Genomic DNA, 18,041 nt, shown 5'->3' with positions numbered 1-18,041 from the left:
TGCAGGCGGGTTCTTTGCCACTGAGACACCAGGAAAAACCATCACAGCGTAACAAACCTCTCTAAAACTTGGTGGCATAAACCTACAATTACTTTGCTCATAAATCTGAAGTTTGGGCAGGGTTTGGCAGGGACAGCTTGCCTCTTCACGCAACATCTGTTTGGGTGGCTCTAATGGGAAGTCCTAGATGCCGCAGTCACGTGCCTGGAGCTGTTGGCTTGAGCTGGCTGTTGGCCATGATACCTCTCCATGGGGGTGATTGAGCTTCCTCGCAGCATGGCAGCTGACTCCCAAGAGGGGGTGCCCCACAGGACAGAGAGTGGACAGTGCCAGTCTCAGGGCCTAGATACAGAAACGCCCAGGGCCACTTGCGCTGTATCCTCTCTTGGTCCAGCAGTCCCAGAGCCCACCCAGATCCAAGGGAACGGGGCATAGACTCTATTTCTTAATAGAAGAAGTGTGGCGTTTTTTGCCATTTTGAAGCTACAAAACCTACCCCATGGGATTTTGAAGGGTTAATTGCAATAGCACCATACCATGATGTGCAGAAACCATACCTGATGTGCAGAAAACGCTCACTCTGCATTATGGCCATTATTATCATTAGCATGGGGTTGGGGGGAAGCTCTCAGGAGGAGTGAGCAGCCTGACCGTCACAGACTAAGCTCTTCCCTCTGCCTGGGCAACCTCCAGCAGGTCCCCTCACATCTCTGAGCCACAGTATCCTGGTTCATAAACACTCAGCTCATAGAGCGATTAGAAGGGGCTCTAGCCGGTAATGCCGGAGAAGCATTTTGCACAGTTCCTGGCCCATGATAAGTGGGTAATTATTATTTTGGTTCCTCATAAGGTGAGACTTGAGGGACAAGTTGTGGTTTAGCTAGGTGGGAGGGGGTAGGGGACTGAGCCAGAACATTCCAGGCAGAGGAAACTGTCCAGGCCAAGGCTGGGAGGGAAGAGATGGGCTGAAGAATGGCGGAGTGTTCAAAGAGTAAGTGCTGGAGGGGAAAAGGAGTGGGTGGCTCTACGTGATGCAGGCCCTGGATGTTTGGATGAGGAACTTGGTTGTCTTCCCAGGGCAGGTGCTGGGGAGCTATAGGAGGGCTGTGAGGGTTGGCCGAGGGGCGGGGGGGAGCAGCTCTGGGGTTAGACTCGACCATCTGGGGATCCATGGGTTGGAGGGAGGAGGTTAGGCAAGGGGTTAGAGAGAGGAGTCAGGGCCTGTGCTGGGGTCATGCCAGTAGAAAGGAAGGGATGGAGCAGAGAGATTCAGGGGGCCAAGGGGGTGGTATGGGATCTGGAGATTGACACCAGTGAGGGGAAGAGAGGCAGGAGGAAGGCTTCCAGCATCCCTCTAGAAGGTGGAGCTGAATGGAGATGGAGAACGCCGGAGGGTGGGGTTAGAGGAAAGATCCTAAGTTTAGTGGGACAGAGAGTGTGACTAGGGGTCTAGGGGTCAAGGAGACACAGCTCTGGGTGGGTCTCAGGAGATTTGATTGGGTGGAAAACAGCAAAAAGGGCAAAAAGGGACCAGGGAGAGCAGAGGAGGAGCAGGATCAGACCAGGGGTATTTGAGGCCTGGCAGGACAGAGTGGACTGGAGGCCAGGAGGCTGCAGGGGAAGAAGACCACAGCCATTAAGAGGGGGGCTCTCTGAAAGCACACCTCACCCTCCTCCAGGCAGTCTTCCTGGCTTCACCTCCCCTACTCCTCTCCACAAGCTTGCTACTAAGTTACCAGCTGGGATTCCACTCTCACCATCTACCCTGCCCCAACCCCCAAGCCCCGGCAAGTGGGGAGTGCAGGGGTCAGGTTAGGCACCCCGCCCCAAGCTGGGGGCTAGTTGATGAGGACAAATTGGGTGGGGTCGGTGGCTCAGCCACCAGATCTGGGTGGGGGATCCTGGCACCTCCCACTACATCTGTCTTTCTTCCCCGCCCAGGAAGCTACCAGTCCTGTCAGACTTGTCCAGCCCCAGAGGGATCAGTGCAGGCCCTGGGTCTTGCTCCAGTATCCTTGCGGGTGCGGCCAGCACCATGGACACCTCACAGGCTCTGCAGCTCCTCCTGCTCCTGGGTAAGCCCCCAGCTCAGCCAGTTCCCCACCAGCCCCCTTTTCTGCAGCCCAGCAACACCCTCCCCTTTTCTCCTCTGCAGCCTCCGGAGTAGAGGTCCTTGCCTTCCAAGCCTCTTCTGAAATTCAGAGAACCAGTCTCTCCTCAGACCCAGAAAGCTCTTCCCAGGGCCCGGGTGTGAAAGTTCCTTCCACCAATCTCCCCAGCTGGAAATTCCCAGATCAGACGACAGGCTCAAAAGTCTCCACGGATACCCCACTTTCCGAATGGTCTCCCAAGGGGCTGAATTTGAACGATTCCTTTGAGTCCAATATTTCTGCTCAGAGGGAAAATCTGAATCTGGAACCCTTCTCTGGAATCCCTAGTTCCAATGTATCTCTTGACACTTCGGGTTTGGAAGTTGCTGCCCCAAGCCGGGAGCCTTCCTTGTCTGTTAAAACCCCAGCTTCCGGCATTTCTGCTCACTTCCCTGATACTAAAGTCTCTGTGGAGGCCCCAGCTTCAAAATACTCCCCTAAGGATGGGGATCTTGAGTTCTCTGCCCAGAGCCTGGGTTCTAAAGTGTCCTCAGAGGCCCATGCGGGGACAAGCTTCCCCCCTCAGGCAGGGGAGCCTCTTGCAGTCCTGGTGGGGAGCACCATCCAGCTCCGGCTGGTTCCAGTCCCCAGCCCTGGCCCCTCACCCCCTCTGGTGGTTTGGCGCCGAGGTTCCAAGGTGTTAGCAGCGGGGGCCCTGGGAGCAGGGGCCCCTCTGACTAGCCTGGACCCCACTTACCGAGACCGCCTACGATTTGACCAGGCCCAAGGGGGCCTGGAGCTCACCTCTGCTCAGCTGAAGGATGCTGGGGTCTACACAGCGGAGGTCATCCGGGCTGGGGTCTCCCGGCAGATCCGGGAGTTCACGGTGGGTGTATATGGTAAGTGGGCTCTGAACTCCAGATTGCTGACTGCAGGGGCCTGCTGGTGGGCAGGTTACCACTGTTCTGCGGCTGTGTCCTCCGTAGAGCAGGGGGTTCCTAGACAAGCGAGAGGACTCCTGGGCTGGGAAGAGGCAGAAGAGGAGCTGGGGGTCAAGGCTGATGCTTGAGGGAAGCTGGACCTGGGGACCAAAACTCCTGGGGGCCACTGACTCCTGAGTTCCGGAGAGGAGAGAGTTGGGCACTCAGTCTGTGAGAAGAGGATTCCTGCGGCTAAGAGGAGGGCTTAGATGGGGACTGAGCTGGGCCAGGTCCTGGGTGTAAGAGGTGGCAGGGACCGGGTCTCAGACCTAAGGGCAGCAGGGGCTGAGAGCCTAGTCCTGAGCCTGTGCCCCCTCCCCAGAACCCCTGCCCAAGCTGTCCATGCAGCCCAAGGCTCCGGAGACCCAGGAAGGAGCAGCGGAGCTCCGGCTGCGCTGCATGGGGTGGGGACCGGGTCGCGGGGAGCTGAGCTGGACACGAGACGGACACGCCCTGGATACAGTGGAGTCTGCGGGAGCAGAGCCACTGCGGATCCGCGCAGAGGGTGACCAGCTTCTCATCGAGCGTCCGGTGCGCAGCGACCACGCCCGGTACACCTGCCGCGTCCACAGCCCCTTCGGCCACACAGAGGCCGCGGCCGACGTCAGTGTTTTCTGTGAGTAGGGGGACGGCCTCCAGTCGGGGACACGGATCTGAGGGCTTAGGCTCCTGGAGTCCCTAGGGAGGATGTCCCGTCTTCGGAAATCCTGGAGCGGCCCCAGATGACCCTGACCTTCGCGGTTTCAACCCCCTTCCTCTGCCTAGATGGCCCGGATGTGCCGGTCATCACTGTTTCCTCGAACCGCGATGCCAACCCCGCCCAGTATGTCACCGCGGGCAGCAACGTGACCCTGAGCTGCACCGCCGCCTCGCGGCCACCGGCCGACATCACCTGGAGTCTGGCCGACCCCACCGAAGCCGCCGTGCCCGCCGGCCCGCGCCTCCTGCTGCCCGCGGTCCAGCCCGGCCACGCCGGCGCCTACGCCTGTATCGCCAGGAACCCGCGCACCAGCAGCCGCCGCCGCTCGCTGCTGAATCTCACGGTGGCGGGTGAGCAAGGCTGAGCAGGATGCGGGGGCGGGGCCACCATGGAGGGGCGGGGATGCCCGGGAGAAGGGGCGGTACCAGCGAGCGGGGCCGGCAGGGAGGGGCGGAGATCTCTGTAGAGGAGCAGGGGTGCCCAGCAGAAGGAGAGGAGAAAGGATGGCGAGGAGAAGGGCCTGGGTCATCACCGAGAGGGCGGGGACTTCTGGGCAAGGGGCAATCTACAAATCAAGCAGCGGATGTAAATCGCAAAAGACCCTGATGCTGGAAAAGGTTGAAGGTAGGAGGAGAAGGGAGCAACAGAGGATGAGATGGTTGGATGGCATCACCGACTCAATGGACATGAGTTTGAACAAACTCCGGGAGATAGTGAAGGACAGGAAAGCCTGGTGAGCCGCGGTGCATGGGCCCGCAAAGAGTCGGACACGACTGAGCGACTGAACAACAAAGTAAATGACAAAAAGCAGTACTCTCGCCTGGAAAATCCCATGGACGGAGGAGCCTGGTGGGCCGCAGTCCATGGGGTCGCGAAGAGTCTGACACGACTGAGCGACTTCACTTTCACTTTTCACTTTAGTGCATTGGAGAAGGAAATGGCAGCCCACTCCAGTGTTCTTGCCTGGAGAATCCCAGGGACAGGGAAGCCTGGTGGGCTGCCGTCTATGGGGTCGCACAGTCAGACACAACTGAAGCGACTTAGTAGCAGCACCAGCAGGAGATAGGAAAGGGCCTAAGTTGCTTGGGCCAGTAACTCGGATCAGGAAAAGAAGTTACCTGGGAAAGGGGACGGAGTCACAAGAGGAAGGGGCGAATTCATTCTAGAAAGGGACAGGATCATTTTAGAAAAGGGACAGGGCCCAGTAGGAAGGGCAGGGGTGTCAACAAAAGGGAAGGGTCAAAGAGGGGGCCGAGACCCAGGTGGAAGCGGTGGAGCTAGAAAAGGGGGCGGGGCTACGAGCGGAAGGAAAAGAATCAGAGTGGCAAGATGAAGCTTCCTTAGGAAATCCGGGACAGGTAGTGGGGCTATCCACTTAGCCCTGGAGTTGCCGGAAAGCGAGAGGGGTTTACAGGAGAATGGGCGGGGTCAGTGCCTACTGGGCGGGGTCAGGTGAAGAAGAGGAGTGAAGGGGCTGGGGGCAGAACGGACACAGAGCCGACTGACCCCTTGATCTCTCCCTTTCCTCCACAGATCTGCCCCCTGGGTCCCCTCAGTGCTCAGTCGAAGGGGGTCCTGGCGATCGCAGCCTCCGCTTCCGATGCTCGTGGCCCGGCGGGGCCCCTGCCGCCTCCCTGAAGTTCCAGGGTCTCCCGGAAGGCGTCCAGGAGGGACTGGCGTCCTCTGTGCTCCAGGCAGTGGTCCCCGCCCACCCCCGGCTCAGCGGCGTCTCCGTCACCTGCCTTGCTCGCCACCTGGTGACCACGCGCACGTGCACTGTCACCCCGGGTGAGAGCCTGTGGGATTGCCTTACTGTTTCCCCCGAGGAGGAGCGGGTACTGCTTTGGTCCTTCAGGACTCAAGGGAGGGGGATTTCCTCTGTTTTTAACCCTACAGATGTTCGAAGGTTTTCTCTATACCTCAAGCAGGGGCCGGTCCAAAATATCTTTCCTGGACCCACCAAGAGAACTGACACTTTCCCACGTGTTCAGAGCAACAAATGGTTGAGAATAATATGACCTGGTCTGTTGCACGTACTTCATAAGTCCTCGTTAAGAAAGACGAATGAATGAGGGAGAGAGTGAAAGGGCAGATCTTCCTCTTGTGGCTAAGGTACCCTATTAGATTCACCAACAGGCGCAGGACTCCTTCTTTGACTTTCTTACTCGGGTTTCTTCCGCCTGCAGAGGCCCCCCGAAAGGTCCTGCTTCACCCGATCGTAGAGGAGACACGGTCCGGAGGGGCACAGGTAGCGCTGCAGGCGTCTGGCTGTCCCCCACCTTCCCGAGCATCCTGGGCCCGGGAAGGGCGGCCCCTGGCCCCAGGAGGCGGGGGACGCCTGCGGCTCACCGAGGATGGGCGGAGACTTCTCATTGGCAACTTCAGCCTGGATCGGGACCTGGGAAATTACTCCGTGTTGTGCAGTGGGGCGCTGGGTGCTGGGGCCGACAAGATCACCCTCATTGGTGAGTCCCACCTTTTCCCAGAACCTCTCTTCTCCCAAACCCAGGAGACTGGGATTCCAGCCAGTTCCTCCCTCAGACCTAGGGCTCCAGACCCCCAGCCCCTCCTCCCTCAGACACAGAAATCTTGGTCCTGGGCCTCCTCCAACCCCAGACCCTAGGATTCCCACCCCCATTTCCCTGATCCCTCAGGGAATCATGGACCCCAGTCACTTCTTCCAGGGAACCCTCAGACGCTTGCTTCTTCAGACCCAAGAGTCCAGGCCCCCAGTCTCTTCCTTTCTTAGGTCCAGGAGTTGGGGTCTCCAGACCCTCTGCTTCTAGGACTTAGGAGTCCAGGTCTGTGATCCCTGTTCCTCTCCCTCTTGGACCGGTGGATCCAGCTTCCACCTTGACCCCCCTCACCCCCCCAGGACCGTCCATCTCCTCGTGGAGGCTGCAGAGAACCCGGGACGCAGCAGTGCTGACTTGGGATGTGGAGCGCGGGGCCCTGATCAGCCGTTTCCAGATCCAGGCACAGGTGGAGGGCCCTGACCCGGGCAGAGCCATTGCCTCGGACTGGGTCTCCCTGCTCATCCTGGGGCCTCGGGAACGTTCAGCTGTGGTGCCCCTCCCTCTTCAGAATCCCAGGACCTGGGTCTTTCGTATCCTGCCCACCCTGGGGGGCCAGCCAGGGATGCCCTCCCAAAGCCAGATCTACCGGGCCGGTGAGTTGGAGCCTTTCTCCTGGACTTCCCCATCTCAAGTCTCTTTAAGTTGGATCTTCCTTCTTTCTCTGAGTTAGTTTCCTGGGGTTGCCATGATTAGGTACCTTGAATTGTGTGGCTGGAAACAACAGAAATGTATTCTCTGCCAACTCTGGAAGCCAGGAGTCTGTGCAGGGTCAGGCTGCCTCTGAGATTGTTGAGTTGTTTTTTGTTTTTGTTTTTCCTGTACTGTGTTCCTTGCGGTGCATGGGCTTCTCTTGTGGAACCTGGGCTCTAGAGCGTGTGTGCTTTTCTTTAGTTGTGACCCACAGAGCTTAGCTGCCTGTGGCCTGTAGAATCTTATCTCCTCTGACCAGGGATCGAACCGCACATCCGATCTGAATAAGGCAGATTCTTTTTTTTAATTAATTTTAAAATTTTGACTGCACTGGGGCTTCATTGAAGCCCACAGGCTTAGTTGCCCCAAAGCACGTTGTATCTTAGTTCCCCAGTGAGGGAGCAAACCCACATCCCATGCATTGGAAGGCAGATTCTTAACCGCAGGACCCCAGGGAAGTCCCTGCCTCTGAGATTCTACGAAGAATCCTCACTTGCCTCCTTCTAGCTTCTGATATGGAGAAGGCAATGGCACCCCACTCCAGTACTCTTGCCTGGAAAATCCCATGGACGGAGGAGGCTGGTGGGCTGCAGTCCATGGTGTCACTAAGAGTTGGACACCACTGAGCGACTTCACTTTCACTTTTCACTTTCATGCATTGGAGAAGGAAATGGCAACCCACTCCACTATTCTTGCCTGGAGAATCCCAGGGATGGGGGAGCCTGGTGGGCTGCTGTCTCTGTGGTCACACAGAGTTGGACACGACTGAAGCGACTTAGCAGCAGCAGCAGCAGCAGCAGCTTCTGATAAAGCGAAAGTGAAAGTCCCTCAGTCATGTCCGACTCTTTGCGACCCCATGGACTATATACTCCATGGAATTTTCCAGGCCAGAATACTGGAGTGGGTACCATTCCCTTCGCCAGGGGATCTTCCCAACCCAGAGATCAGACCCAGGTCTCCCGTATTGCCAGCAGATTCTTTACCAGCTGAGCCACCAGGGACCCTCTATCTTCTGATAGTGACTCTTAATCCTTGACATTACTCCAGCCTCTGCTTCTAGCCTCTCACAGTCTCTTCCTCCTCCCTGTATGTGTCTCTGTCTTCCTGTAAGGACACAAGTCATATACGATGAGGACCCACCCTCATGATCTCATCTTGACTTGATTGGTTGAATTGTGCTCCCCCCTGCAAAAGATACAGTAGCCCCTTTATCCTCAGTTTTTATTTCCAAAGTTTCAGTTACCAGGGGTCAGCCGTGGTCTTAAAGTATTCAATGGAAAATCTCAGAAATAAATGATTCATAATAGGTTTCTCAAGAGGCAGGTCAGGTAGTCTGGTATTCCCATCTGTTTCAGAATTTTCCACAGTTTATTGTGATCCACACAGTCAAAGGCTTTGGCACAGTCAATAAAGCAGAAATAGATGTTTTTCTGGAACTCTCTTGCTTTTTCCATGATCCAGCGGGTGTTGGCAATTTGATCTCTGGGTCCTCTGCCTTTTCTAAAACCAGCTTGAGCATCTTGAAGTTCATGGTTCACATATTGCTGAAGCCTGGCTTGGAGAATTTTGAGCATTACTTTACTAGCATGTGAGATGAGTGCAATTGTGCAGTAGTTTGAGCATTCTTTGGCATTGCCTTTCTTTGGGATTCGAATGAAAACTGTCCTTTTCCAGTCCTGTGGCCACTGCTGAGTTTTCCAAATTTGCTGGCATATTGAGTGCAGCACTTTCACAGAATCATCTTTCAGGATTTGAAATAGCTCAACTGGAATTCCATCATCTCCACTAGCTTTGTTCATAGTGATGCTTTCTAAGGCCCATTTGACTTCACATTCCAGGATGTCTGGCTCTAGGTGAGTGATCACACCTTCGTGATTATCTTGGTCGTGAAGATCTTTTTTGTACAGTTCTTCTGTGTATTCTTGCCACCTCTTCTTAATATTTTCTGCTTCTATTAGGTCCATACCATTTCTGTCCTTTATCAAGCCCATCTTTGCATGAAATGTTGCCTTAGTATCCTTAATTTTCTTGAAGAGATCTCTAGTCTTTCCCATTCTGTTGTTTTCCTCTATTTGTTTGCCTTGATCACTGAGGAAGGCTTTCTTATCTCTCCTTGCTATTCTTTGGAACTCTGCATTCAGATGTTTATATCTTTCCTTTTCTCCTTTGCTTTTCTCTTCTCTTCTTTTCACAGCTATTTGTAAGGCCTCCCCAGACAGCCATTTTGCTTTTTTGCATTTCTTTCCATGGGGATGGTCTTGATCCCTGTCTCCTGTACAGTGTCACGAACCTCAATCCATAGTTCATCAGGCACTCTGTCTGTCAGATCTAGTCCCTTAAATCTATTTCCCACTTCCACTGTATAATCATAAGGAATTTGATTTAGGTCATACCTGAATGGTCTAGTGGTTTTCCCTACTTTCTTCAATTTAAGTCTGAATTTGGCAATGAGGAGTTCATGATCTGAGCCACAGTCAGCTCCTGGTCTTGTTTTTGCTGACTGTATAGAGCTTCTCCATCTTTGGTTGCAAAGAATATAATCAGTCTGATTTCAGTTTTGACCATCTGGTGATGTCCATGTGTAGAGTCTTCTCTTGTGTTGTTGGAAGAGGGTGTTTGCTATGACCAGCGTGTTCTCTTGGTAAAACTCTATTAGTCTTTGCCCTACTTCATTCTGCATTCCAAGGCCAAATTTGCCTGTTACCCCAGGTGTTTCTTGGATTCTGAAAGAGATGGGAATACCAGACCACCTGACCTGCCTCTTGAGAAACCTATATGCAGGTCAGGAAGCAACAGTTAGAACTGGACATGGAACAACAGACTGGTTCCAAATAAGAAAAGGAGTACGTCAAGGCTATATATTATCACCCTGCTTATTTAACTTATATGCAGAGTACATCATGAGAAACACTGAGCTGGATGAAGCACAAGCTGGAATCAAGATTGCTGGGAGAAATATCAATGACCTCAGATATGCAGATGACACCACCCTTATGGCAGAAAGTGAAGAGGAACTAAAAAACCTCTTGATGAAAGTGAAAGAGGAGAGTGAAAAAGTTGGCTTCAAGCTCAACATTCAGAAAATGAAGATCATGGCATCTGGTCCCATCACTTTATTGGAAATAGATGGGGAAATAGTGGAAACAGTGTCAGACTTTATCTTTTTGGGCTCCAAAATTACTGCAGATGGTGACTGCAGCCATGAAATTAAAAGACACTTACTCCTTGGAAGGAAAGTTATGACCAACCTAGATAGCATATTGAAAAGCAGAAACATTACTTTGCCAACAAAGGTCCATCTAGTCAAGGCTATGGTTTTTCCAGTGGTCATGTATGGATGTGGGAGTGGGACTGTGAAGAAAGCTGAGCGCCAAAGAATTGATGCTTTTGAACTGTGGTGTGGGAAAAGACTCTTGAGAGTCCCTTGGACTGCAAGGAGATCCAACCAGTCCATTCTAAAGATCAGTCCTGGGTGTTCTTTGGGAGGACTGATGCTAAAGCTGAAGCTCCAATATTTTGGCCACTTCATGCTAAGAGTTGACTCACTGGAAAAGACTTTGATACTGGGAGGGATTGGGGGCAGGAGGAGAAGGGGACAACAGAGGATGAGATGGCTGGATGGCATCACCGACTCGATGGACATGAGTTTGAGTGAACTCTGGGAGGTGGTGATGGACAGAGAGGCCTGGCGCTGCAGCAATTCATGGGGTCGCAAAGAGTTGGACACAATTGAGCGACTGAACTGAACTGAACTGAAGTTTTAAATTGCATGCCTGAGTAGCGCGATGAGATCTCACGCCGTCCACTCCATCTCACCTGGGAAGTGAGTCATCCCTTTGTCCAGCTTATCCTGCCTGTTAGTTACTTTGAAACTGTCTCAGTTGTCAGATCAGCTGTCAAGGTATGTCAGGGCTTGTGTTCAGGAAACCCTTATTTCACTTATTAATGACCCCAAAGGGCCAGAGTAGTGATGCTGGGAAAAATGTAGATACATAGCTGTGTGACCTTATTTGGAAATGAAGTCTTTGCATATTCAAGATGTTGACTTGATTACATCCGCAAAGACTGTATTTCCAAGTAAAGTCACGTTCACGGGTACTATTATCTTTTGGGGGAGGAGACAATTAATAACACTCTCCAACTTCCTTTTCAAAATTTTTATTGATTTAGTTAGCTGCATCAGTCTTAGTTGCAACACACGGGACCTTCTTTGCATTGTGCAGGATCTTTCATGGCAGTGCGCAGACTCTCTAGCTGTGAAGCGTGGGGGTTTCAGTAGTTGCAAATACTCTGAGCTTCTAAGTACTGGATGCGTCCTTCCTTAGCTCTCTTCTCCACCTATATTTCTCCCCAGTGTGGCCTTTCCACTCTCACTGCCTTAAATATCATCAATACTCAGATGACGCTCAAATATCTGATCTCCAGCCCAGACCTCTGAACTGCAGACTTGAAAAGCCACCTCCCTACTTGTCATCTTCACTTTGAATGTCCAACTGACATTTCAGACTTTACATGTCCAAAATAAACCTCTTGATGTTTCTCCAAACTATACCCTGCCCACCCAGCTCCTGTCAACTCTCCAGTCTTTCTGTCCTGGAAAATGGTACCACCCACATGCTGACATCACCTGTAATATCCCAAATATCTCCAGAGTCCCATCACTTCCTTCCAAAATGCTTTTTTTTTTTGAGTTTTAAATTTTTTATTTTTTAAACCATGAAAGTATAATAATACCTTTACAGGAGACTTCGAAAATACAGAACAAAGTTACACGTAGTTCAACTGTATGTTGCAATTATTTTCTAAGTAGATAAATTAAGATATTTAGCTGAACTTTCAATATCACACTCAAAAATTAATAGAATGTATAGACAGAAAAGTAGAAGGATATAGAGGATCTGAAAAGCACTATGAGCCAATCCAACATAATTAAAATTTATACAATTTTCACACAAGAGCAGGGTACAAATTCTATTCCAAAATGCTTTCTTAATCATCTGCTTCTTTCCATCTTCACTTCTACACTCTGGTCAGGCACCACAGTCCTCTCTTGCCTGGACTGCAGTAGCCATTTTCTTGGTGTCTTTATGCCCCCTCTTGCCAGCCTACAACCCATCCTCCAAGTAGATGCCAAAGTTATGCAAATCAGACCATGTTGCTGCTGCCGTGCTTAAAAGCCTTTCATGCCCAGGCTCTGGCCCCTCTTAATCCCTCTAACCTCAACCCTTACCTCTTCCACCTTCATTCCATATCCTCCACCCACACTGGCCTTCATTGAACACAGATAACTCTTTCCTGCTTCTGAGTCTGCATTTTCTGTTCCCTCTGCTTGGAACACCCTTGTCCCCCTGTTTAGCATGCCTGGCTCCCTATTCCCCAGGTCTTTGCTCAAATGTTACTTCCTCGAGGACCTTCCCTCACCAACTTTTCTAAATGTCACCTCCTCTTCCATTAGTTCTATCTTTTGTTGTTGTTCAGTGGCTAAGTCATGTCTGACGCAACAGCATGGACTACAGCATGCCAGACTCCCATCCTTCACTATCCCCAGGAGTTTGCTCAAGTTCATGTCCATTGTATTGGTTGATGCCATCCATCCATCTCATCCTCTGCCACCCCCTTCTCCTTTTGCCTTCAATCTTTCCCAGTATCAGGGTCTTTCCCGATGAGTAGGCTCTTCGTATCAGGTAGCCAAAGGATTAGCACTTTAGTTTCAGCAGCAGTCCTTCCAATGCATAGTCAGTGTTGATTTCCTTTAGAATTGACTGGTTTGATCTCCTTGAAGTACAAGGGACTCTCAAGAGTCTTCTCTAGCACAATTTAGAAGCATCAATGCTTTGGCACTCAGCCTTCTTTCTGGTCCAGTTCTCACATCTGTGCATGACAACTAGAAAAACCAGAGCTTTGACTGTAGGGACCTTTGCCAGCAAAATGATGTGTCTGCTTTTGCTCCGGAAAGCAGAGACATCAAAAGCAAATTTCCCTCATAGCACATTTATTTTTTCTTCTGAACACAATCTGTAATTATGTTATCTGTTTACACATTTGTTTCTGATTTCCCTCCTAATATTAATATCAACCCACAGGAAAGCGGGTATCTTGGTTTGCTCACCAATGGATCTTCACCACCTGACAGAATGCCAGACACACTACAGTCATTCAGGAAACGTTTAGTGAACTGAGGGTGTAAGGGGTCTTAGATTCCTGGGTTCTGATGAGCGGAGGGTTGAGGCAGAAGGCTCAGGAAACAGGTCCAGCTTTGGTTCCTTTCCCCTTACTCCCTTTCTCTTGGTTTCTTCCAGGTCCCACCCTGGGCCCCGGGGCCATCGCTGGCATCGTTCTGGGGTCCCTACTAGGCCTGGCACTCCTGGCAGCTCTTCTCCTCCTGTGCATCTGCTGTCTGTGCCGCTTTCGAAGTAAGTGGGGAACCCACCCCTGGAAAGAGTCCCACTGGTTCAGCCTCTGAACCAATCAGCAGCAGTTACCTCCAGTCCATTTAATCCACCTTCAGCCCAGCTTCCTTTGCCATTGACTGAATGGGCATGTGGGTACAGCCAATCAAGTGTTCCTATTTCTCTTCCTCTTCCCTTGCCCAGGAGAGGTGCATAAGAAAAAGAAGCAACCCGGCACCTGGACCCCTGTAGTCCCGCAACCGGAAAAGAAGGTGCAGAGCTTGACCCCAGTGCACACCCCACAGCCTCTGCCCCTCAAAGTACCACTGGAGAACCCTAGCCCAATCAGGGCCCACCCAGTGAGTATGGGTGCCCCAGGGTCCTAGAATGGGGGTGAAAATTTTTATGTTTTAGTCAGGCAGAGGAGATGGTCAGAATTCTCTTCCTCCAGCTTTTTTTGTTGGTTCAGAAAGTTGATAGATTTTCCCTCTTTTTTTTTTTTGATACACAGAAGTTGGACAGGACTTTCCATTATATATATATATATATATATATATATATATATATATATATATGCATATATATATATATATGCATGAAATTCCAATTTTCCCAAAATGCCTTCATTCATTTCCATAAAAATTGGGAAACTTCCATTTTCTCTCTGAAGTGGGATAGAACATCTCTTCCCCATAAACTTTGAGTTGTTGTACGCCTTATTTCTCCCAAGGGTGACTAGACCTTTTTCCCCCCTTGCAAATGGAGGGAACTCAGCTAATTTTGGAATGGTGCGAGCTAGCACTGGGAAAGGGTGAGTTATGTCACATCCAGGGTAACTCTTGTGGTTGTTCCCCGTCCCTCTTCTTTCTTCTAGGCCACCGGCATGCCTCCAGGTGGGGACCCCAAAACCGTTCGGACGGCTACACAGGTGTGAGCCGGCCCAGTGGCTCGCTCTGTGCAGGACTTTGGGGGCGGGACTTCCTGTTTCGCATTCGTAGCAGTCAGGGACTTCCTGTCCCACTGTGATTGATGGTTTGACCTGGAAAATGGGACTTCCCGTCTCCCTCTCTCAGCGCCCAGGAAGATTCTCCCTGTATTCATGCAACTAAGGAGATGGGACTCCACGGCTGGGAGGGACTCCTGCTAACCGAACAGTGTGGTTTGTACATCCTTCAAGCGGGCAAGGATCTGTGGCGGCCGGGCAGGGCGTGCTGTGCGGCTGGGAGCTGGAGAGGGTGCCCTGCCTCATTCTCTGGAAAGGTCTTCCTATATCGATGTTTGCCTCCTCCAGGCTACGCCCCATCCAGTTCCCAGAATCTTCATCTCAAATCAGATCACATACCTCTTCTCGTTAAGCCCTTCTAGGGCTGCCCATTGCCCTTCAGATATTGTCCAAGCTCCTCATTGGGACCTTTGAAGCCTTGTGGTATGGCCTCTGTTGGCCTCTCTAACCTCCCCTTCCAGAAATTTCACCCCTGCTTCTCTTCTTCATACTTTAGTTTGCCTCCAGGCCTTTGCTTCTAGAGTTTACTGCACCTGGAGCAGGATTCTTTGCTCTGCATCATTAATATTTCAAGTATAAAGGGAAATGTTACCATCTTAGAGGACCCTTCTCTAACCCGTGACCCAAACCTGTCTTGGCTATGAATTAGGTCCTAGAGGCTCTGAACTTCCTGCTTCTTGTATGTAAATATGTAGTTACTTGTTTAACCTCTGACTTCCTCTCTAAACTGAGAGTTACACAAAGGTAGAGACCATGTCGTTATCACCAGCATTTAACACAGAGTTTGGCACAAAAACATCCATAAGTATTTGTCATCTGATCAAATGTCTGGGGCCAGTGAAATTCAGGGCTTGTTGCTGCTCTCCCCAGCAGGATGACTTCCTTTTCCAATTGAGTTTCTCACTGGAAATGTAAAGAGTGCATCAATGAAGATTATTTTGGCTATAAGTAATAAAGTAAATGAGGGAAAGAAATATGGAGGTAGGTAGTTTCAGTGTGGCTCAACAACTCAGTGACATCATCAAGTATTTGGTTTCTTTGTGTCCTTCTGCTTTGCCACCCTCAGTGTGTTAGCATATTGTCTCAAGTAACAAGATGGCTGCTGCAGCTCCAGGCATCACATCTTCACACAACTGTATCTAATGACAAAAGGAAGGGAGCAGGGTTCCTTTCCTCACATGAATGAGGTGAAAATTTCCTGGAAGCCTGATAGCAAACTTCCCTTAAGTCTCATTGACCAAAAGCTGGCCATATCACTGTGAGGGAGGCTGGGAAACCAAGTGTCTCAGTCTGTGTCATGGAAGGTGGGCAAAGATGAAATTGTAAACAAATAAATTAAAGCATAGGCAACAATATCTGTCTCAGGGGAAGAAAGGATGTGAGCCATTCTGGCTAAAGTTTGGTGTGAAAGAGGCCTTGGGAAAATAGAGACCTTGGAGCTTTTTAGAAAGGTGATGGCTGGAGTCCTGGAACCTCTACATCTCTTCTGTGTCAGTGAGAATTTTCATTTCTTTTGTAATCACTAGAAATTGAAAACCTAACTTGAGTTGGTTTAAACATACATTGGACTGTATTGCTTATGTAAGTGAAGGTAGGCACCAGGTAAATTTTGATCCAGTTGTTCAAATGATGTCATCAAGGACTCAGTTTCTCTAGACTTTCCACTCTGCATTCCATGGTGTTTCTATCACTCGCAGGCTCCATGTATTGTCTTCCCCACCAGTGCTATCCCCATAGACCCAAGATCTCTCCATGTGATGGAGAATGGACATCCTGCAGATCTTGACTTCATACCATTGAGCCACATTATCCCAACAGAAGAGCAGCTCTTCCTGGGAAATCCACACTGCTCTGGTGTTCCTTCTCTCATTAGCCTGGCTGGGCCATGTGCCCACCTCTGAACCAGTCACAGTAGGAAACGGGCTATGCCCAGTAGCTTCAGCCAATCAGGGGCCACCTCTGTAAATAGGTCAATTCCAAATCTACCAAAGAGAAAGGGGAGGGCGGAAGTGACGCTGGGGAGGCACCACCAATGACCAGGAGTCTGCACTCCACTCACCCATATGCTTACTGACGTTGACACTAGCAGGCGGAGACTTTGGAAAAAGGCGTTTATTGGTGTGGCGGTCTCAACACTCCCCATGAATCGGAACACACGGCTCCCAGGGCCCCCCCGCCCCCCTCCCTGGCACCCTCCCCCTCCCCTCCCTGTCCCCTGGACCCTGGGAATGGAAGACAATGTGGGATGGGGCCCCCATCTGAGGTACAGTCACTGCCCCTTGCCCCCCCTGCCCCTGCTCTGCCCTCTCTCGTCCTCCCAAGCTCCTGCTGGGTGGTATAGTTTGGGGTGGGTGTTCATAAGAGGGTCTCCCGGGAGCTGGAGTTGGTAACATCTCGGTCTGGGCTGGGGACGTCTGTGTGATGCCGCTCTCTTCCCCCACTTTGTGGGATGTGGTGTGCCAGCGTGGGGTATGCCTACAATCCAAGCTGAAGTTACAGCCTTGGAGCGCCTTTCTGACATAATTGCTCATCTTCGGGGGAACCACAGCTGGTCACCGGCTACAGGACAGCTGGAGCCAGGGGGCTATTGCTGGTCACAGTCGCTGGTGTGTGTGTGTGTGTGTGTGTGTGTGTGTGAGGGTGGTCAGGTCAGCCTTTGGGAGGGTCAGTTGGTGGAGAGGCCAGGCAGTGGTGGACGAGCAAGCTCACACCTGTGGGCCGGCCGTAGGGGCGCTGCAGGCGGCCGAAGGGAGTGGGGGAGGGCTAGGGCAAAGCACTGAGACAGGCAGGTGACAGCAGGCACCGGCCTGACAGTTGGATGGAAGCACCGATCGGCCCGGGAGAGGGCCAGAAAGTCCAGGGCGGGGAGGGACAGGGGAAGCGGGAAGGTCTCAGGCCGCTGAGCCGGTGATGGGGCCTCTGGCTCCAGGCAGGTGGTTGGTTGACAGCAGGGAGGCCCAGAGCCAAAGTGGAGATCCCGCACCTGCTCGCAGAGGTTGAGTGACAGCTTGCCAGGCAAGTCTGATGCCCCTCCCACTTCCAACCTGCCCGGGAGACAGCCTTTCAGCAGGGAGGGGAGGGGGCGGGGTACGTGCATATACTGGGAAAGCGGGAGCCTGGAAAACCTCCCCTCACAGCTTCCAGCACGAAGACCCCATACCTACCTCCAGCCAGAGGTGAGAGACAGCGGGGATGGGGGCAGTGGATGTCGGTGGGGGGGGGGGGGGGGTGCCCAGGAGGGAAGAGTGCTGAGCCCCCTTCCCCACCCACCCACCCGTCATCCATACACACACACACACACATGCACACACACGCTCACACCTACCACACACGCGCGATCCAGTTGACAGCCTGAGCTAAGAGAGGGGTGTGGGGGTGGCCAGGGGTGGGTCAATCGGAAAGGTGAACGGTGGCGAGAATGGCTGTAGAAAGATGCATAATTTTGCGTTATCCCTCACAGTGATGGGTTCTCTATAGATCTTCCCTCCTCCTCTTCCTTTTCCTCTTCTTCCTCAGCGGCCGAGAGCTCCTCCGCCCCTCGAGACCCACGGCGCTTGCTCCCCCTGCTCCTCTCGCTCTCGGCCTCAGCCTCCCCTCGCAGGGGGACACCAGC

General features: G+C 52.0%; 1 protein-coding gene across 1 annotated transcript; it reads left to right on the top strand.

Annotated features, from left to right (window-relative positions):
- The first annotated feature begins 1,986 nt into the window (after positions 1-1,986).
- Positions 1,987-14,381, top strand: VSIG10L (V-set and immunoglobulin domain containing 10 like). Its single transcript, XM_052656628.1, has 10 exons — positions 1,987-2,075; positions 2,156-2,989; positions 3,393-3,686; positions 3,836-4,120; positions 5,304-5,558; positions 5,957-6,235; positions 6,646-6,939; positions 13,336-13,449; positions 13,630-13,784; positions 14,300-14,381. The coding sequence occupies exons 1-10, from the start codon at positions 2,036-2,038 to the stop codon at positions 14,357-14,359; spliced, it is 2,610 nt and encodes an 869-aa protein (XP_052512588.1). The 5' UTR covers positions 1,987-2,035; the 3' UTR covers positions 14,360-14,381.
- The last annotated feature ends 3,660 nt before the right edge of the window (positions 14,382-18,041 follow it).

Source organism: Budorcas taxicolor, chromosome 18 (assembly GCF_023091745.1).
Source record: "Budorcas taxicolor isolate Tak-1 chromosome 18, Takin1.1, whole genome shotgun sequence".
Taxonomy (NCBI): Eukaryota; Metazoa; Chordata; class Mammalia; order Artiodactyla; family Bovidae; genus Budorcas; species Budorcas taxicolor.
This window is presented reverse-complemented; position numbering and strand designations above follow the sequence as displayed.

Bases quoted from the DNA above. Each gene is read 5' to 3' on its own strand.
- VSIG10L (XM_052656628.1), top strand. From the start codon at position 2,036: ATGGACACCTCACAGGCTCTGCAGCTCCTCCTGCTCCTGG. The intron at 4,121-5,303 runs GTGAGCAAGGCT...TTTCCTCCACAG, and splicing joins GCTGAATCTCACGGTGGCGG to ATCTGCCCCCTGGGTCCCCT. The intron at 13,450-13,629 runs GTAAGTGGGGAA...TCCCTTGCCCAG, and splicing joins CTGTCTGTGCCGCTTTCGAA to GAGAGGTGCATAAGAAAAAG.